Genomic DNA, 17,659 nt, shown 5'->3' on the forward strand with positions numbered 1-17,659 from the left:
GCCGGATTTAATTGGTCTTCCCGCCCGTCATTATTTGTTTTGCTGAGGTTCAAGCGCCAATCCCGCCTCTCTCTGTCGAACCGCGCGCCGTTCTCGCGCCCTGTCTCCAACCGTCATCTGCATGCAAACGTAGCTTTTCTCCAGCTGGCAGCTGTTTTCCGTTGCCTCTTACGCACGCCGTTGACCATGAAGAACCTCGCCACTTTATGAAGACGCCCGTTCGTCAACTGTCTTGAATGAGGTCGGACGAGTCGTCTTTTCGGCCTTTGGGGGGAAAGCCGCTCTCCGTTCTCATCCCGTTTGTCTCCCGCCGTCGCCCAGACCTCTCACTTCACCGCTGCCGTTTTCAGCGCTCCTCCTCGGTTTTTTCTGGTTCCCCCTCCGCGCCACGTGTTTCACGCGGAGCTCGCCTCCTCCCCCTCTCGACTCAAACCTCTCCTCCCTTCGTTTCTGCCGTGGCTACCATGACGCAGCCCCTCGTCGAGTCTGAAGGCGCTGTACCGGCGTCCTCGACGCCCACAACTGCTTCTTCCCCATCCGCCGCCACTTCGTCCAGCTCGGGAATCCGAGTCCAGGCAGGCAGTGGGGGGCTGTCACTCCAGCAACAGCAGCGTCTCGCTGCGCACAGCCACATCAAAAGTTTGGGGCTGCATGCGGACGGCACCGCGATGAAGACTGGCGGCGGAATGGTTGGCCAGGAAAAGGCCCGCGAAGCTGCTGGTCTCGTCGTTGATCTCATCAAAACCAAGAAACTCGCCGGTGAGTCCGTCGAGCCATGCACAGATCTTCGACACTTCCTAGACACCGTCAGACGCTTCACACGCGTTCGGCAGCCCGTGGCACCCGTACCTGTCTCTTCGTACCAGAAAATGCGAATGCGGATCGGTCTGTGCAAGGAAAGCTTCTCGAACCTCGGGAAGGAATCCCGCGCAGAGGACCGCTACCCGGGACAGTCCGTAACAGATATGCCGGCGACAGCCGCGTCCCTGGGTTCTGGTGTACAGCGTCTCGCGTAGCCGTGTTTTGCTCCTCGGTTTCTCCAACTGCCATCATGCGCGCAAGCAGCTTCTCACAAAGAGGCGCCCCACGTGTCTGTGCGAGGATGTCTCGGTGAGCGGCTGTTTTTCCAGACGTACGCCGGTGTTGAGGATGTGCCTTTGTGAAGCGTCTCTCCTGGGGCTCCTCGCCTCGGGGCACGCAGGAAAGGCTCTTTTGGATCGCGGGCCCCTGCATCCAGTTGGCGGTCTCTCTTCGTCTCCGGACTGTCTCCTTTGAGTTCCCCGTCTGCATCCCTCGATGTGCCAGTGTTCACCCCCGTCCTTGTGTCGATCCTCTCAGGTCAGGCCTTGCTCTTTGCGGGCCCCGTGGGGAGCGGCAAAACGGCTCTTGCTATGGCGATTGCGGCCAGCCTAGGCCCCGAGGTTCCCTTCGTCCCTCTCTCGTCGTCGTCTGTTTACAGCAGTGAAGTAAAGAAAACGGAAGTTCTGCTTGAGTCTTGCCGGAAGGCGATCGCCCTAAGGTTCGTCGCCCCGTCGTGTCTTGTCAAAACTCGAGAGAGACACAAACCGCCCAGTCGCTCAAAGACGTCCTGCCCGTGTGGGCCACCCGTCTGTCTATGCAACGAGGACCACAAATTCCCCTCGTCTGTGGTATTCTCTCGCTCCCTGTATCTCTCTATCGATCTATCTACCTAGCTCTCTATCGACCTATCTGTCTAGCTATCTATCGATCTCTCTGTCTAGCTGTCTATCTATCGATCTATCTCTCTAGGTCAATCTCTCAGAACTGCTTCATCCGTTTTGTGAAGGTGAAGAAGTGGATGAGATAGAATGGATGCCTGCATGTGTCTACATCTTTCCTGCGTGTGAGTGCCGCTCTGGGGTGTCTCCGAATGTGGGCTGTGCCTGGCTTTTGCGCTTCGCTCGCGGTTTTTCGTCCTCGATTCTGACTCGGTTTCTCTCAGAATTCGTGGACAAAAAACGCACTCACAGCCTTGGAGAGCGCAGGACAACGCGGCCAGAAAGGCGAGTCTGCACTGTTTGCGTCTCGTGCATGCACGCAGAATTCGCGAGGTGAAGGAGGTCTACGAGGGGGAAGTAGTCGAAGTAGCAGCCGAAGAAACGGAAAACCCACACGGGGGTTTCGGTAAGGAGACACCGCGTGTCAACCGCTGCTGAGGGCCTTTTCTCCCGGCCAGCTCTCTTCGACGGCGGGGGGACCGTCCGTGCTTCCTCTTCGCTCTCGTGCCTCGCTCCGTCGATGATTCACTTCCTGGATTTATCTCTCGCAAACCAAACCACATCGTCCTGAACTGGAAGAAGAAACCACTTTGCTGCACGGGTCACAATCTCGGTGCCGCCACCGAGCCAGACTGTCCAGGTCATACCTACATATGCATATATATATATATATATATATATATATGGGTACATATATATACATGTATGTATATAAAGTAGAATGATGTGTATGTTGCGATTCTTCTCCCTTCGTGTTACGGCCGAGAGGGGAAGAGAAAGCACCGGCCATCGCGTGAGTTGCGAACGGGAACACGGCGAGGCGCCAGATTCGGACCACGGCATGGACTGCGGTCACCGACAGCGGCGCGGCTTCAGTTTGCACAGATCAGTCGTAGTGTTCTGCTGTCTGTGCGGTTCGGCCCGCCCTGGTATCATGCCGTGTTAGAAGTTTGCGTCACACTCTCACAGCTTATCGCTTTTTGGCGTTTCCGGGCCAACGGCCGTGCGTAGATTTGTGTCTTTCCCTGCAACAGCCAAGTGTTTGAGCGCAGTCATCATGACCCTGAAGACAGTCAGAGGGACCAAGACGCTGCGTCTCGCTCCTCAAATCCACGACGCCATCCAAAAGGAAAAGGTCAAAATCGGAGACGTCATTTACATCGAGGCGAATACAGGCAAGTGTCTGCGTTGACGAGCGCACGCGCCGTTCGCTGGCCTCACGCCTTCAAGAACCGGCACTCCAAGGGGCTGTCTGGCTTTTTGTCCCTCAATCCAGTCCTGTAATCGAAAATGCCCGATCACTTATATGCACGTATACGGATAGACGCACATAGGTGGTGGCGACCAAACATATAGTGATATATTCGTCTATCTCTCTCTTTATCTGTATCTATCTATCTATCTACCGATATCCCTATCTCTATGTATCGAGATATCTATCTATCTGTATCTATCTACATTTTACGCATCGGCGCGAGTTTCTTTCTTGGCGTGGAATCCAAAGCGAACGAGGTGGATTCGTGTGGAGAAAGCTGCAGGACAAGAGTAGGCATTTTTCTAGTTGGTTGAGGTATCACGACAACGGGGAGAAGCCGAAAACGTAACAGGAAAGTGGACGACGCGGTATACGCGGTGTCAGAGTTGCGCCGCCTGCAGAGCTTTCTGGTTTTCAGGGCGTGTCCACCGACTATTGTTTCGTGTGCTGTCGAACCGTTGTGGCTTTAGGAACGGTCAAGCGCGTGGGCCGAAGCGATTCTCACTCCACCGAGTTTGATCTCGAAGTTGAGGAGTACGTGCCGGTGCCCAAGGGCGAGGTTCACAAAAGGAAAGAAGTCGTGCAGGTTGTCACTCTCCACGACCTGGATGTCGCCAATGCGAAGCCTCAGGTGAGAAGAGGAGGAATGAAAAGAAAAGCGTCGTTTTCTTTTTGTCGACCGTCCGTGGCGAGCGATGTGCTACCAGGTCTCGCCCTCGATAGAAAATGGAGCTTTAGAATGCCGCGAAGAAGCCAAGAGAAAGCCTGTCGGCAATCCGCTACATCCAAAGGTTCTTCGAAGTGAAGGGTTAACTGTTTGTTGACAACCCGGTGTGCAGCGAATCTCTCGAGCGCCAGGTCCAGGAAGGCGCTTGTGGCTGAGTGAAGGGGGGAGGACCAGAGGGACGTCTTACATTCGGGATGATTTGCGATGTGAGAGTGAGGGAAAACTGCGACAGTGCCGCCACGTGGGTGGCTCTTCAACAGAGAGACGGAGAAGGCCCAAACGGAAACTTAGCCGATGAAGCTTAGTCGAGGCCGCGTGAGGCTCTCAGCCTCGATGGTGCGGTTTCACGCCCCGTCCGCAGCTTGTGCGCGATTTGCCTGTGTTCCGGAAGGCGAGAATCGAGGGGAGACTTGAGGCGCGCTGTGGCGGTGACGGCAAACTGCCGGGTATCGGATCCCCCTGCACAGGAGCCCAGTCGATGTGATGCGCTGTCCGCGTTCGCTCAGGGAGGAACCGATATCCTTTCGGTTATGGGGCAGTTCCTGAAGCCCCGGAAGACGGAAATCACGGAGAAACTAAGGAGCGAGATCAACAAAACAGTCAACAAGTATATCGACCAAGGAATTGCAGAACTCCTCCCAGGCGTGCTCTTCATGGATGAGGTGAGGGTCGCGTCGGTGTTCGCGGGCACCCAACTCGACAAGCCGAAGAAAATTGGGACTCGCCAAAAATCAAAGGCGGAGAGAACCAAACGATCCTGTGTTCGGAGGTCGGCTGTACAGGCCCTATGCCGTCAAGGAATATACAGAGATACACACATGCATAATGTATATATATATATATATATATTATAATGTATATATATATATATATATATATGTGTACAAACAAAGGCACGCCTGTCGCGTGGCACACTGGTCAAGGCGTAGGAAGACTCACGAGGCTAGCCTTCGACCTCGGTTTCGTGGCGTGGCTCTTAATGTAACTGTATATAAATTTTTTCTAAAAACATTTAAAAGCAGTTGTTTAAGTAATTCTAAACTTAGGACTAATGAAAGACATACATTTTCGTAGATTTTCTTTGCGTTCCGTGTGTCATGTCTTCTCAGGTTCACATGCTGGATATTGAGTGCTTCACCTTCTTGAACCGAATCCTGGAGTCGCCTCTCAGCCCCATCATCATCTTTGCCACAAACAGAGGGGTGAGTCCACATATGCTTTCAAGCATCGGCGCTTTCCCTTCCGGTTTGCCGTGCTTCTTTGCCGTCTGTTACTGTCACGGATCAGAAATTGATTCGTTTCCCCTCTTGGGTGCAACAGCGTTTTTCTGACACTTGCCGTTTTGTTATGCCTTCTGGTTCTCCCCAGGTCTGCACAGTTCGAGGAACGGATTCAATCGAACCGCACGGCATGCCTGTCGATCTCTTGGATCGCCTCCTCATTGTCAAAACAGTCCCCTACTCGATCTCAGAGGTAACGGCACGTCCAATCGCTGAAAATGCCGCATGCGCTTCTCATACGGTCTTGTATTTTCGGTGTCACGCGTTTTCGTTGCGTTTGTCCTCTCCCAGACCAAGTGCGTTTGCGCGTTTTCTTCTGCGCGGCGATTCGTGTTCTAGTCGCCAGGGGTTTTCGAGATTCAACTGTATGAGTATGTGTTTGAGTCCTGGAACTTCGTGGGCCGGTGTAAGCAAGGTGTATAGACAGTGCAGGTGCAGAGCTCTGTGGAAACGGGGAGGGGGACGGTGTCGTGTTTTTATGCAAACGCGTCTGTCGTTCGCACTGGTCAACTGTTTTCCTCACCTGGGAACTGCTAGCATGTAGTGGCTGTCTTCGTTCTGTCCTGCTTGCGCGGTTACCGTTTCTCTACCTGTCTGCCTTGGTGTACACAGTCCCGCGTCGCGCTTAGAACAAGCATGCACGTATATGCGGGTTCTCTGGTTCGCCGCGTTGTGTGTGGATACTTCGCGGTTCACAGTGCTGTTTTTGATGTGCGCAGGTGATCCAAGTCTTGAAAATCCGCTCTCAAGCGGAAAATGTTCGCCTCTCGACAGAAGCCCTTGAACTGCTCGGCGAAGTCGGCAGTCACACGTCTCTGCGCTACGCGCTGCAGCTCTTGGAACCTGCCAGAATTCTCGCGGAAGTGGAGGGGCACGAAGTCGTGGAAAGAAAACACATCGAGGACGTAGACGCCCTCTTCCTTGACTGCAAATCGTCTGCGCAAAGATGTGCAGAAATGCGCGACGTCCTTGTCAGCTAGGGGTCCGGAGAGAGGGGACGAGAAAACAGAGATCGGCTGCGTGGAGGCGACGTTCTAGGTATCGAACGCCCCCGTCGGCGCAAAATGCGGACGCAGGAAAGCGTTGATGAATCTGTCAAGTGGACGGAGCAACACGATGAAAAGCGAGAGGAAACAGAAGCTTGTTGTGGTGCTTTTGAATGGTCACCTGCCGGCGTCGCGCTAGTTGGAGTCAGCAGCGCAGGTGATGGGGAGGAGGAAAAAAGTTAAACTGCACGTCGACTCACTGCATCTGGACAGCTTTCGCGCAAGAGTGCGCGGTAGGAAAGAGAGAAACGTACAACGCAGAAAGAAGAGTGAAGTGCAGCCAACGTGGAATTTCCAGAGAACCCGATAGAGATAACCCGTTTTTGTGTATGGTCCAGAGCTGCGTAGGCCGAGCGTGCGGTGACTTTGTGGTGTTTTACACATCGTGTTGCGAGAAAGAGAAGAGAGGGGACCCTGCATAAGACGTTTACTCGAACACGCAAACGCCCTCCTGCCAGACTCAGCCTCTCCTCAAAGACGGAAGTGAAACGGAGCAGAGATCTTTTTTCCAGCAGACGGCATTTCCTGGGCCGCCATGTCGGGTTGGCCGTACTTTCCTGCTTGCTTTCTTTCGGGATCCACGAGCAACCTTCGTCGATTTTGACTCACATTGGTGTGTCGCGTGCTACCTGGTATTATCCTTTTTCGTAGCATGAGCTTTGCCATCTCCGGCCAGTTTTTAGCTGGAATGTCTGGAACATCCGAATTGTTGTGAAAGGTGCTTTTTCCTCTGTTGGCTTTTCGGGAATATGATAGCGTCTCGTGCGTACAGCTACTCTTGTTGTCACTTTTTTTCTCTTGTTGGTTTTGTTCGTATCTCTTTTCCCTGCCTTTCCGTCCAAAACACTCAACAACTTCGCAGTTGCAATTCCACCCTTTGCTCGGCCTACCGTTTTTGTCCTATAACTGAAGCAGCCAGCGCCCATTAAAGATCGACATTCTAGCACAAAGAAGAGAAAAGAAAACCAAAAGATTTGCTCGCCGCGCTCACATGGTTCTTTCACTCTATTTGCAAGAGTGACGACACGCAAATGGAGAGAAGGGACGAATCGTGGCATTTTGAGCATGGACGGGTTCCTTAGAGCGTTGTTGAGTATTAGCAGGTCGAAGAAAACAGGGAAAACATTAGGGATTTCTTCCGCCTCACAATATCGGGTACAAGAAGCGGCAGCAACGACATTGGCGCTCGCGCCACCGTCGAGCGAAAAGTCTCGGTTCGTGGCAGTCCGCGGAGCGCGGAGAGATCGGAAACAAAGAGGAGCGACGACCGACATGAGAAAAAAAGAAGACCGGATGAGGACAGTGTTGACAACCTTTCGTTTAGCAACGGACATATACATACAAGAAAACCTCTCTGCAAATATCGGCCTTTCAGTCCCTGCTAAAACTTATGCAAGGTAGTGGACTTTACTTTCCACTTTACGACAGCAATAAGTGCCGTTTGCCGGTAGTCCGAGATTCCCCTCTGAGGAAATGTTTTGGCCAAACAGTTTGAAAAAGGGGCGAGGAGGCTACACGCGAGGCTGGCAAGAATCTGGAAAAGACGGGAGGCAATCATTGCGGCGTGTTCGATGGGCCAGTTTAACTGCCGTAGTACGCATACGGAAAGCAGAAAAGGATTAAGAAGAAGACTTGATAGCAAACAATGGAGTTTTGCCGCTGTGCACACTTTCTGCCGGGCGGGCACCGCAGCCTACAAGTTAGCGTGTGAAACTTCGACTGAAACCTGGGTGACAATAAAGGACTACTTTTTCCTTCGCTTTTTCGGTCGACACTTTCAGCAATGCCTTCCCAAGAACCTGAAAGACTATCCCAAATCACAACTTTGGTTTGGCAGCGTGTGTGCTCTGGGGCGAAGCAAACGGCGAGCATTATTTTGAGGGCCCTTGCCGGACGGCAGCGACTAACCTAGTTCAGAGAGGCACTACAAAATAGAGATGAAACATCAAAATTGAGCTGGATGTTTCGGAAATTGAGTGCAAACAGAGGATTGTGGTCCAGGACGGGCGACACCCGCTCCCGTCCAGGTCCCATGCAACTACGGCCGAGCGCCGCAATGGAGTGCCGGTGCTGGAGGAAAAGCGCATGTGCGTACGTTACAACGGACTTCGAAACAAATACCGCATGAGATCAGCAGTCGACGAGAGTAAAGGCTTTTGCCAAGAAACAAGACGCGAAAAGAAAGGACACAAAGTGGACGGACCGGGGATCGATCCCGGGACCTCCTGAATGCAAATCAGGCGTGATACCACTACACCATCCGCCCGTCAACACTAGGGTGCGACCTTGCTACGCTGTGTGCATGCGGCGACACAAGCATATATTTACAGAATTCATTTTTCGTCGGCGATTTGACAGGATCAAAGTTCGTCAGTTACAAGTTGCAAACGGGCAAGAAAGAGGTGCTATTGGCCAGTCCAAACGGCACAATGTGTTCTTCCTGGTAGTGGGTTGTGCTGTACCACTCTCCTATGGCCTCGTATTGGCGCCGAGGGCCGACCGTCAGACCAACACCACGATCTTGACTTGTGCACCCACAAGTTCGGCCACTCCCCAGTGCATTCGTTTCTTGATATCTCTGTGAGTAGGCGCTTCCCGGCATGGCCAGCTGTCCTGAGACGACCGTTCCTGCAGATCTGCCCCCACTGGGGAGGCGAGACTCGAGTCTAGCAGCCCGCTGTGGTCGGGATATCTCCTGCGTCCTCTGTCTGACGACAGGTAAAACAAACTAAGGCGTTGTTCCCGCCTCTCCATTCTCCCCTGTCGATCCCACAGTCTCGGGGTTTCACAGAAACGTCCAGCAGCGCGTCTTCCAATTAGGCCTCTTTTCCGACAGTGGCTGCAGTATTTGCCTCGCCAAGTGCGCGAATACATGATCTGTTTCCTCACGCAGCCAATGACCCCGACGTATCATCTGCGAGACCTCAGAGGAATCGAAAGTATTTGTTCCAGCACACCTGCGCAATGGTTGGTAGTCCGCGTGCATCTCAGCCCAGTGCACAGCCAGTGACATTCGCAGGTCTTGCCGGTCTAGATCGGTCCCCTGGCACTAGTCTATCCAGGGCGTTGCACACCAGCAGAAGTCGTGGTAAGATTTGCCCATTTCCAATACGGCGATATCTCCAAAGAACAAAACACCCATGGGGCGCGTTACCTTGACCGACACTGTGCGTCAGTTCGGCAATGCCTTGGTACAGGGGGAAGAAAATCCATCATGGACCCGCCGTGCACCAGTCGGTATCAGCTACATGACCAAGTGTGATCCAAGCAGCAGCATTAAATAACTAAAAACGGCGTGCAGCCTGTCCACCTTCGAGTACGAACTCCTAGTTTGGTGCGGCATTACGGACAGGTGGAACCTGAAGAGGAGTTGAGCGACTTTTGCATGAGAGGACTCCGAGTCCCCAGAAGCGACATGCAAAGTCGGTCTCAGAACGCTCGGCTGGGACAGCGGGTTTTTTAGAGGAAACAGCCTATTTTTTGTGTTCAGTCAGCTACCGAACAGCATCCGGGAGCCTGATGTGTGCCGTGAGAAACAGTTCGGTGTGACAATCGCTTGGCTGCTGCTTTTTGGCCTCGCTTTCGTCGTCAAACCCATTCTGCGTTCCACTCCTGGAGCCTTGTGCATTATTCCCCTTTCTAGATGTCAACCTCGTTACACCGTGCACCGTTTTACGCACGTTGAAGGTCTTTTCACCGCCAAACAGGAGAACGAGAACATATGTCCTACATACAGCTTCGTTCTGTGCACGCTTGTTAGGACGGCAAAACCTATAGACGCCTTGGAAGACAAGCTCCACTGCAGCTTCTCACAGATCCAGAAGCATGAGGCGCGGGTCCTCAATGTAGTCGCGAATATGGCAAAGGAAGGTGACAGCCTCCCGGCCATCAATGAGGCGATGATCGTATGTCAGCGCCAGGTACCTGAGAGGAAAAACGCACACAAAATGGAGATCTTCCCGGTCAATCCCCGTTGCGCCCGCGAGTCCGCCTTCGTCCTTCGCAGCCTCCCGAACCCAACACCATGCACAAAAAGACGAACGAAGCAGGCAGACGCTCTGCCACGGCAAAAGACAACAACCCCTCGTCTCCGCAAAAACACCGTCCTTTCTCTAGTCATCGAGCGACACAATGTCTGATACGGAACAGAGCAAGCTTCTCAAGCGGCAGGAATGAAACCGTCTTGAACCGATGCGCGCTCCCTAGGTATACGCAGGGAGTCCCTGGTCTTTCTCCCACTCTTTACCCGAGAAAAAGGAACCCGTTAAAAACACATCGAGAGCATTGCCCAGGCCTCTCTCCTGGAAAACGCGCGACTAAATAAACTCACATCATTGGGCGAATGACAACTTGATCATTCTTGACCACAGCTCGCTTGGTGATGCCGTGCATGCCTGTGAACAGAAACGCACAAAGACCCAGATGCAAGAACGACAGAACGCAGAGATACCAAAGCGCGAAGCGCTCACGAGAACGGCAACCCTAAACAAAGAAAAATGGAGAGCTGACATACCGAGAATCGAAGACTGCGGAGGATTCAAGATGGGCGTACCCATCATGCTGCCGTACACCCCGCCTGCAGAGACAAAGCAAGACACCAGCGAGGCGAGTGCTCTCCTGATACTAGAAAAGGGGAAATTGGAAGAGACTACGCTGAGAAACGGCCCACGAGAAAAAAGGTGATTTTTCTTGCTGGACAATCGACTTCCGCGCTCCTGCATCAACCAGGGTGTGTACCCAGACTTAAAACAGCGGAAATTGACCTATCTGGAGTAGTAATTGTCACGGAGGAACGCAAAACATGACTTGGACTGTGGCAAGACGCACAACCTACCCCACAAAACACCACTTTTAACATTGGCTGAGAGGACACCAAAGCGCGCCGGCACCTCGGACCCGTCGCTTGTGGCACAGCGCACTCGACGGTTCTTGTTTTGAGCTTCTTGGAGCAGAGTGGAAAAACAACTGGAGGTGCGCCGTACATGGATCACTGAATCTGGATGAAGAGAGCGGAAGAGGTCAGAAAGCAGTCTCACCCCCGAGAGAAAAAGAACTCCTACCATTCGAAATAGTGAAGGTTCCACCTGCCATGTCCTCAAGAGCAATCTGGTTGTTGCGCGCCTTCACCGCAAGGGCTGCGAGCTCCTGAAGCAAAAAGATTCGAGGTATATCGATGGAAGGCTTTGCGGAGTTTCTTCCGGTCTTTGCACAAAGGGGAACTCGTGAATCGCGAGGCTGCACTGTGCATGCTGTTTTCACACAAGCGTCAGAAACCTCACCTTTTCCAACTCCGGCCACGACTTCCTCTCACAGTCGCGAACGACGGGAACCATGAGGCCTGTGGGCGTCGCCACAGCAACGCTGATATCCACGTTGCTCTTGTAGACGATCTCGGTTCCTTCAATGACTGAGAAGAACAGAGAGAAGGTGCGCTCGTAACAGATCACGACACCCACGAAGGTAACGCCAGGCACATGGACTTTGAAAAGGACGCTTCGGCAGACGAAAGCGAACTCGTCACAAGCGAAAAAACGGCAAAAAACGCGAGAGCAGCACACACGCGGACATGGGTACACTGCATACAGACGGTGGTTGAAGCATATGCTCGGTAAGAGTTCGGGTCCTTCAATGACAAGTCCACATATATTCATTCATTGATTACATGCATATATACATATATATGTAGGGATCGGTCCATAGATGTAAAGGTACGAGATGAGAAAAAAGCGAAGCAGGAAGATCTATGGGTCAACATATCACAGTTCCCGAAACACTTGAGAGAGCCGGTAGAAAAGGCGAGCATGAAGACGACCATGCTCCGGCGCTTCAGGGGCTCACACGCGTTGACTTCGGGGACTTTCTTCATCGCCATGGCGCTCGCGAGCATGAAGGCCGAAACAAAACCTGCAGAGAGTCGGGAGAGCAGAACGCAGAGAGATCTAGTTGAGAAACACCAAGGGTAAGAGAGCAGAGTCGCTTCCACGTGATCACAGGACACCGCCAGGAACCAAATCGAGGTAAAGACAGCAACGAAGAGACAATGTTTCGCCGCGACGCGTATGGAGACCGAGGAAAAAAGAGGGGAAAAAAACACGAGACGACCTGTTACAACGCAATCCCTCTCTGTCCATGGGGCAAAACCGCCCATTTTTCAACTCAGTCCGAGCAACTTGGCTCTCCTGTATTTCGGACCCGCGCCTCTGTCTACACACGTGCAACCCCAGAGAGGGAAAACGCAGGCCTTCTCCCTCAACAGCCAATGCGAAAGAAAAGAGAGACTTACCCATTTTTACTCCGTGGCGCTCCTGGAATGCTGGATTCAGTTCGCTTCTCATCGCCATGAGGTTCCCCATGTCGCACTGTAAACATGAAGAGGACCGACGGCTGCAAGGCTCCGTTTTACAAAGACGCGAGGAAGAAACCACGGGTGATCAAGCGCAGAACCGAGACAAAAATGAAACAAAAAGTAAAAGGCGACAACGGAAACACGACATCCTTGCAAAAAACGTCAGACCAACATAAAACGATGTAGGCGAGTCCGCCGCAACGCGCACAGACCGAATAAACACTCTCCGTTCACATACAGAACACATCTACATATACTTTATATATATATATATAGTAAAACTCGGACAGTTTGCTTCAGTGTAGATATGCGTATATCGGCATCTCGACGTCTCTACACTTGTGCACACACGCCGCCCTCCAGCGTAGCGTATCTGCACAGGTGCATGCACATTTTTGTAGGCATCCGAAAACACCATGCTGAGGGTTGTTCGAGATCTTCCTGTCGGTCTCCCGATCTCCGAATCGAAGGCAGCGCAAGGAGCATCCGAATTCGATGCCGCAACTGCATCTGCACTCGAAAGAGAAGGATCCTGGCGACATGCCGCACCTCGTTGAAAGTCGTTAACATTGCTGCTGTGTTTTGCGCTCCCTTTAGGCGTTCTGCGATTCTCTGACGCATGCGGCTCATCGGCACCTAAAAAGAATCAGGAACAGAATTCACTCCGACGCGCGCTTGCGACGGAAACGTGCGAAGAAAGGCCACGTTCACCTTTGCGTTCACACGCACAACACAAAGAATGGCGCCGGCATCAGGTGGACATTCACATTCCCTCGAAGAAAAAGGCGCACGCCAAGCCGCAGCGTCTCTTATTTCCACTGTCTCAAGAGAGACAGCGCCGATGCTTGTGCCTTTTTCTCGTTCTCCGTTTTACCTTCCCCCTGGCGCGACGCCTCTCTCCGTTCTCGGCTTCCCCCCCCCCCCTCAAGACGCGCAGTTTCCTCGTTGATGGCAGGCGCGCGCGGATCTCTGTCCTTCGCAGTGCCCCGCGACTCTGTGGGGCGGTCGCCTTCCTCGCCTACTCTCTTTTCCTCTCTTCCGGCGCTCTGGACACCGGCGGGGGCTGCGGCCGTCTTCGACGCCTTCCCAGAAGTCGCCGACGGCGCCGGGGCGGTCGGCGCTTTCGGAGGCGTTGGCGTCTTCGCCTTTTCAGCGGGAGGTTGAGCCGAAGAAGATTTCGGCTCCTCCGTCTTGGGCGCTGGCGCGGGCGGGGCAACTTCAGCTGGGTCCGGCTGGGCCGCTGAAGAGACAATGGAGACACCGAAGGCTCGTGAACCCTTTAATCTCACCACAACCCACAGGCGCAAACGCGGCGTCCAACTTCCCCCCGCAGAGACCTACATAAACATACGTGCTTTTGTATACACGCAACTTTTTTGTAGATAAATACAAAAACCTTTTGTATATATCTAGAAAACTTCTGTATACATCTAGAAACCTCTTGTCTATATATATATATATATATATATATATACATGTAAATTTATGTGTCTAGGCACAAGCGGAGAGGCGGCGATAGATCCCGTGTGAGAGTGTGTGTGAAGAGCGGTTGGCGTTTCGCCTAGGCGAAGCGTCGAGCACCTGCGGGATTTTTTTTCTCACTGGGGTCAATGACGTAGAGGGGCTTTCCAACTTCGACGGTATCTCCAGCGTTCGCTTCGAACTTGACGATGCGTCCCGATTCCGGCGCGTTGATGTCAACCGACACCTTGTCCGTGTCGATGACGGCTACGAGATCTCCTTCTCGCACGTAGTCCCCAGGCTCTGTGAAGCGACACATTCCACCAACTTCCAGACCTTTCAGACGTTCTGGGCTTCCCGCATGCAGGGCGCAAATCGTGAAACCGAAATTAACCGCTTGCCGTCGAGACACCTGAACCCGAAAGGCCGATTTGCGTAAAGAGTGGCTCTGCGAGGAGAGGCTGGAGGATCTCCAACTCCTTTTCACGCCGCGCAGGCGTGAAGAAAACGTCAAGGAACGAAAAAGGAAGCACTCTTCAGCAGCGCTCGCTGTCTGTCCACAGCTTCGCGGCGAGAGAAAGCCGCCGACGGAGAGAGCGACAGAAAGGGAAAGGATGTAGACATTGGAATGCCTTGTGAGAGCCGCCGTCAACTCGCGTTCCAAACGAAGAAAGGAACTCCAGGTACGTGGTTTCAGGGCGGAACAGCGGCTGTCTGTCTCAGCCTCTGAGGCATCCCGGGAGTTCACAGCGGAGAAGACTCACGTTTCTTCCATTCATTCAAACTTCCTTCCGTGATCGAATCTCCCATCGAAGGGACGGGGACGACCTTCCCAGCGCTGGCTGCCGACGCTGCGCAGAAAAAAGAGGACAGAAAGTGCGGAAATGCAGAGCTCGAAGATGGAAGCGTAGAGCCCCACCTACGCTCCCCTTTCGACTGGTCTGTGAGAAGAGAGACACTGGAGGCTGCAGTCGCGCCAAGCCTCGACCTTTCCAGCCTCTTGCTTTCCTTCCGCCTCCCTGCACTTCACATGAAGCCCACAGCCCAAACCGTGTGTGTTAGGTTCGAACTGCACAGATCCCGGACGAAGACCGGAGAACCCGGGACGCGAGAAGCCGTTTTCCCTCGCGATTCGGCCTCGCCAAACCTGCGCAGCACACGCCCTAACGCCTTACAGAGGAAGCGAGATCCACCATCCCACTGCGGTCCCGCGCCGTGACGCGGGACCGCAAACTCGGGCGTTGCGAGTTTTGAAGAGAGCGAAGCGAGGGAGCGACATTTCTGCCGCGAGATCGCAGAGAGCGCGCTCTTGAGCACGCAGGGAGAAAACGTCTTGGCGCCTGCCGGGGCGGGGTTCGCGGGAACGAAGCCGGAAAGACGAGGCCGACAATCCGGCAGCAACAGGGACGAGAGCTGAAGCACAAACAGAGACAAATCCGGGCGCGGTCGCGAATGCCTCTCCAGAAAGGCCGTCTGAGCTGTCTAAACAAGACGCTTCCTGCAGGGGCTTGCGCGATGGCTTTCCCGTCTGTCTGTCTCTGCGTGCGTTTCTCCCGCGTTCCTTGCTTTTCCGCTGGGGCGAGGAACGCGCGCCGCGTAGTCTCTCGAGTTTCCTCTGTTTTTTGCCGGCGTCACCCGGCGGGACCGCCGTCGTCTGTCCTGCGCGTGCCTTTTTCCTGAGAGAATCGCCGGCGACGCTCGTCTCGTTTCTGAGCAAAAGGCGCGTGTTTCGGGGTCTTTTGGGTTTTTCCTCCGTTTTCCTGTCTCTTCCGCGGGCGCCTACCCCTCTTCGAGTCGCAGCCGACACCGCGGCGGGAACTGCCATCGTTGAGAAGAAAGGAACGTGGCGGGAGAACGGGAGAGAGGGAGAGACAGAAGAAACGTAGGCGGAACGACCGTCTGGGCGGGGACAAACACAACCGCGCGTCGGCGGTCCTTTCGACAAGATTCGGGAACGCGCGAGAGGCAGTCGAGACGCTCAAGACAATGTGGATCCTCCCTCTACTGGCGGTCGCTCGGGTTTGAAGGAAAAGACGCGAGATCTCAAAGAAGAGAAACCGCGAAAAAACCGGAAACGGATCGGAAAGGCGGCAGCCTCGGCATGCACCGGAAAATTCCCCCGCCTGGCCGTCCGAAACGTCGAGAACCAGTTGCGGCCGAAAGAAAAGGGAGACTTTCTTCCTTGCCAAGAGGGAAGAAGGGAGAAGAAGGCCTTTTTGCAGCGAGAAAAGATCCAAAAAACTGCGCGTTTGTCCAGGAGACCGCTCGCATCCAGCACACAGAGTGCAAGGAACTCTGGCGGCGGGAGGGATGTGCCGAGAAAAACGGATCCGCAGCGCACTCTACGCGCACGAGGTTAGATGTGTGAGGCTCTTTCGAGTCTTTGGGACAAACGACGCGTGTTGGAAGAAGAAGACTTTCCAAGCGATCAGACGGTCGCTCTTTCGCGTCCTGTGTCCCTCTGGATTCTGTGCCGCCGCAATTCTGCGCGAAGCCGCAACAAACGAGGCTCCAGAAGGCGTCTAGAGGCCGGGCACAGCGAACCGTAGAACGGAACGGGAGAGAAAGTTGAGGCGGGTGTCGAAAGACTTACATCTCGGCAGGGAAAGGACGCTGGAAAGCGCAGCGTCACACAAGAATGCGAAAAAGGCACAAAACAGGCGAGGCAAATCGATTTTTTCGGCCTCTCGTGTGACCACGAGTCTCTAGCTCGCCTTAGCTCTATGTACTTGATCCGCTAAATTCGCCTTGACGCACACGACCATTTCTACTGGGGGGTACGAACGTCGTTTTACTTTTGAGGGCACCCTTGGTGGGCTGAAGAACGCAACAAAGAGACCGTTTTCACGCGTTCTTTTTTTTGGAAGACGCCGCACAGCGGGGAAGGGGACCCGTCAGAGCGTCTCCGAGGACCCGCGGAAGGGGAACACGTGTCCGGGGAAGAGAGGCCCGGTTTCGAAGTTGGCCAAAGACAATCCTTTCAGGCCGAGATGGTGAGAAGCAACAAAACGCTTCCGTCGCGCCCGACTCTCGTTTTCGAGAGATATGCACGCGCACCAACTTGCGCAACACATTGGGGAGACTGGAGCTCTGTCCGGGGGAGAGTCATGTGCCTGGTTTTTGTAGTTAAAGTGAACGGATCCCGATCTTTCCGCCCGCTCTCTGCGAATCCCGGAAAAAGAAGGGAACCAGCGAGAGGCGCCTGGTACGCCCCGCTACAGCGAACAGCACTAACGCGGGTCGCGGATTGCGATAACAAAAGGGAAGTACACAAATGCTGTCTCGTTCCCGAAGTTCGACACAGAAAAGAAGGTTTGTTCGTTCTTTGTGGCACCGTCAGCACACGCCGCTCGAACGGCGACTCTGTGGATATGCAGAGTGCGTTAAATCCTATCTACTGCCTGAAAAGGCGAAAACACGGGAGATCGGAGGGGCAGTTCTCCGCCCTAGCTCCTCTCGCCACCTTTCTGAGAGCGCGGTCCTTTCGTCCCTCCCCTTCTTTTCGCGAAAACCCACAACACGTCGTCTGTCCCCCCGCTCGGACTGTCACCAAAAACCTGAGGCCTAAATTTAGTCGGTTTTCCGCTTGAATGGTAAGGCGCCGTCGCAACGCGGCAAGCTCCGCGAGTCTCCTTTCTCTCTTCTTTTCGAAGCTGGTTCTCCGCTATGTTTTCCCGCTCTCCTAAGCGGTTTCAGGCAGAAAATCTCGGCGCCCTTCTGTTAAAGGCGCCGAGGGAATCCCACAGTGTCGAAGAAAACGCTTCCAAAATGTGTGCACCAGCGAGTGGTTAGTGTTTCCCCAAAC

At 53.7% G+C, this 17,659-nt stretch overlaps 2 protein-coding genes and 1 non-coding gene across 3 annotated transcripts; 1 reads left to right on the forward strand and 2 right to left on the reverse strand.

Moving 5' to 3' along the window:
- Window positions 1-464: 464 nt before the first annotated feature.
- Window positions 465-5,981, forward strand: NCLIV_061030 (hypothetical protein; the record flags this gene model as incomplete). Its single annotated transcript, XM_003885656.1, has 8 exons — window positions 465-759; window positions 1,339-1,519; window positions 2,063-2,145; window positions 3,465-3,625; window positions 4,228-4,383; window positions 4,831-4,923; window positions 5,090-5,194; window positions 5,721-5,981. 8 exons carry the CDS (start codon window positions 465-467, stop codon window positions 5,979-5,981), a joined length of 1,335 nt encoding a protein of 444 aa, XP_003885705.1.
- A 2,260-nt stretch (window positions 5,982-8,241) lies between these two features.
- Window positions 8,242-8,313, reverse strand: NCLIV_t140002. The gene has a single exon. It is a non-coding gene; the product is annotated as a tRNA-Ala (tRNA).
- Window positions 8,314-9,856: 1,543 nt separating this feature from the next.
- Window positions 9,857-15,679, reverse strand: NCLIV_061040 (hypothetical protein; the record flags this gene model as incomplete). The annotated part of the gene is made up of 13 exons (XM_003885657.1): window positions 9,857-9,971; window positions 10,378-10,441; window positions 10,561-10,623; window positions 11,108-11,192; window positions 11,327-11,454; window positions 11,886-11,951; window positions 12,331-12,406; window positions 12,943-13,029; window positions 13,416-13,633; window positions 13,996-14,157; window positions 14,619-14,705; window positions 15,030-15,267; window positions 15,638-15,679. The coding sequence occupies 13 exons, from the start codon at window positions 15,677-15,679 to the stop codon at window positions 9,857-9,859; spliced, it is 1,431 nt and encodes a 476-aa protein (XP_003885706.1).
- Window positions 15,680-17,659: the final 1,980 nt, after the last annotated feature.

Source organism: Neospora caninum, chromosome XII (genome assembly GCF_000208865.1).
Source record: "Neospora caninum Liverpool complete genome, chromosome XII".
Taxonomy (NCBI): domain Eukaryota; phylum Apicomplexa; class Conoidasida; order Eucoccidiorida; family Sarcocystidae; genus Neospora; species Neospora caninum.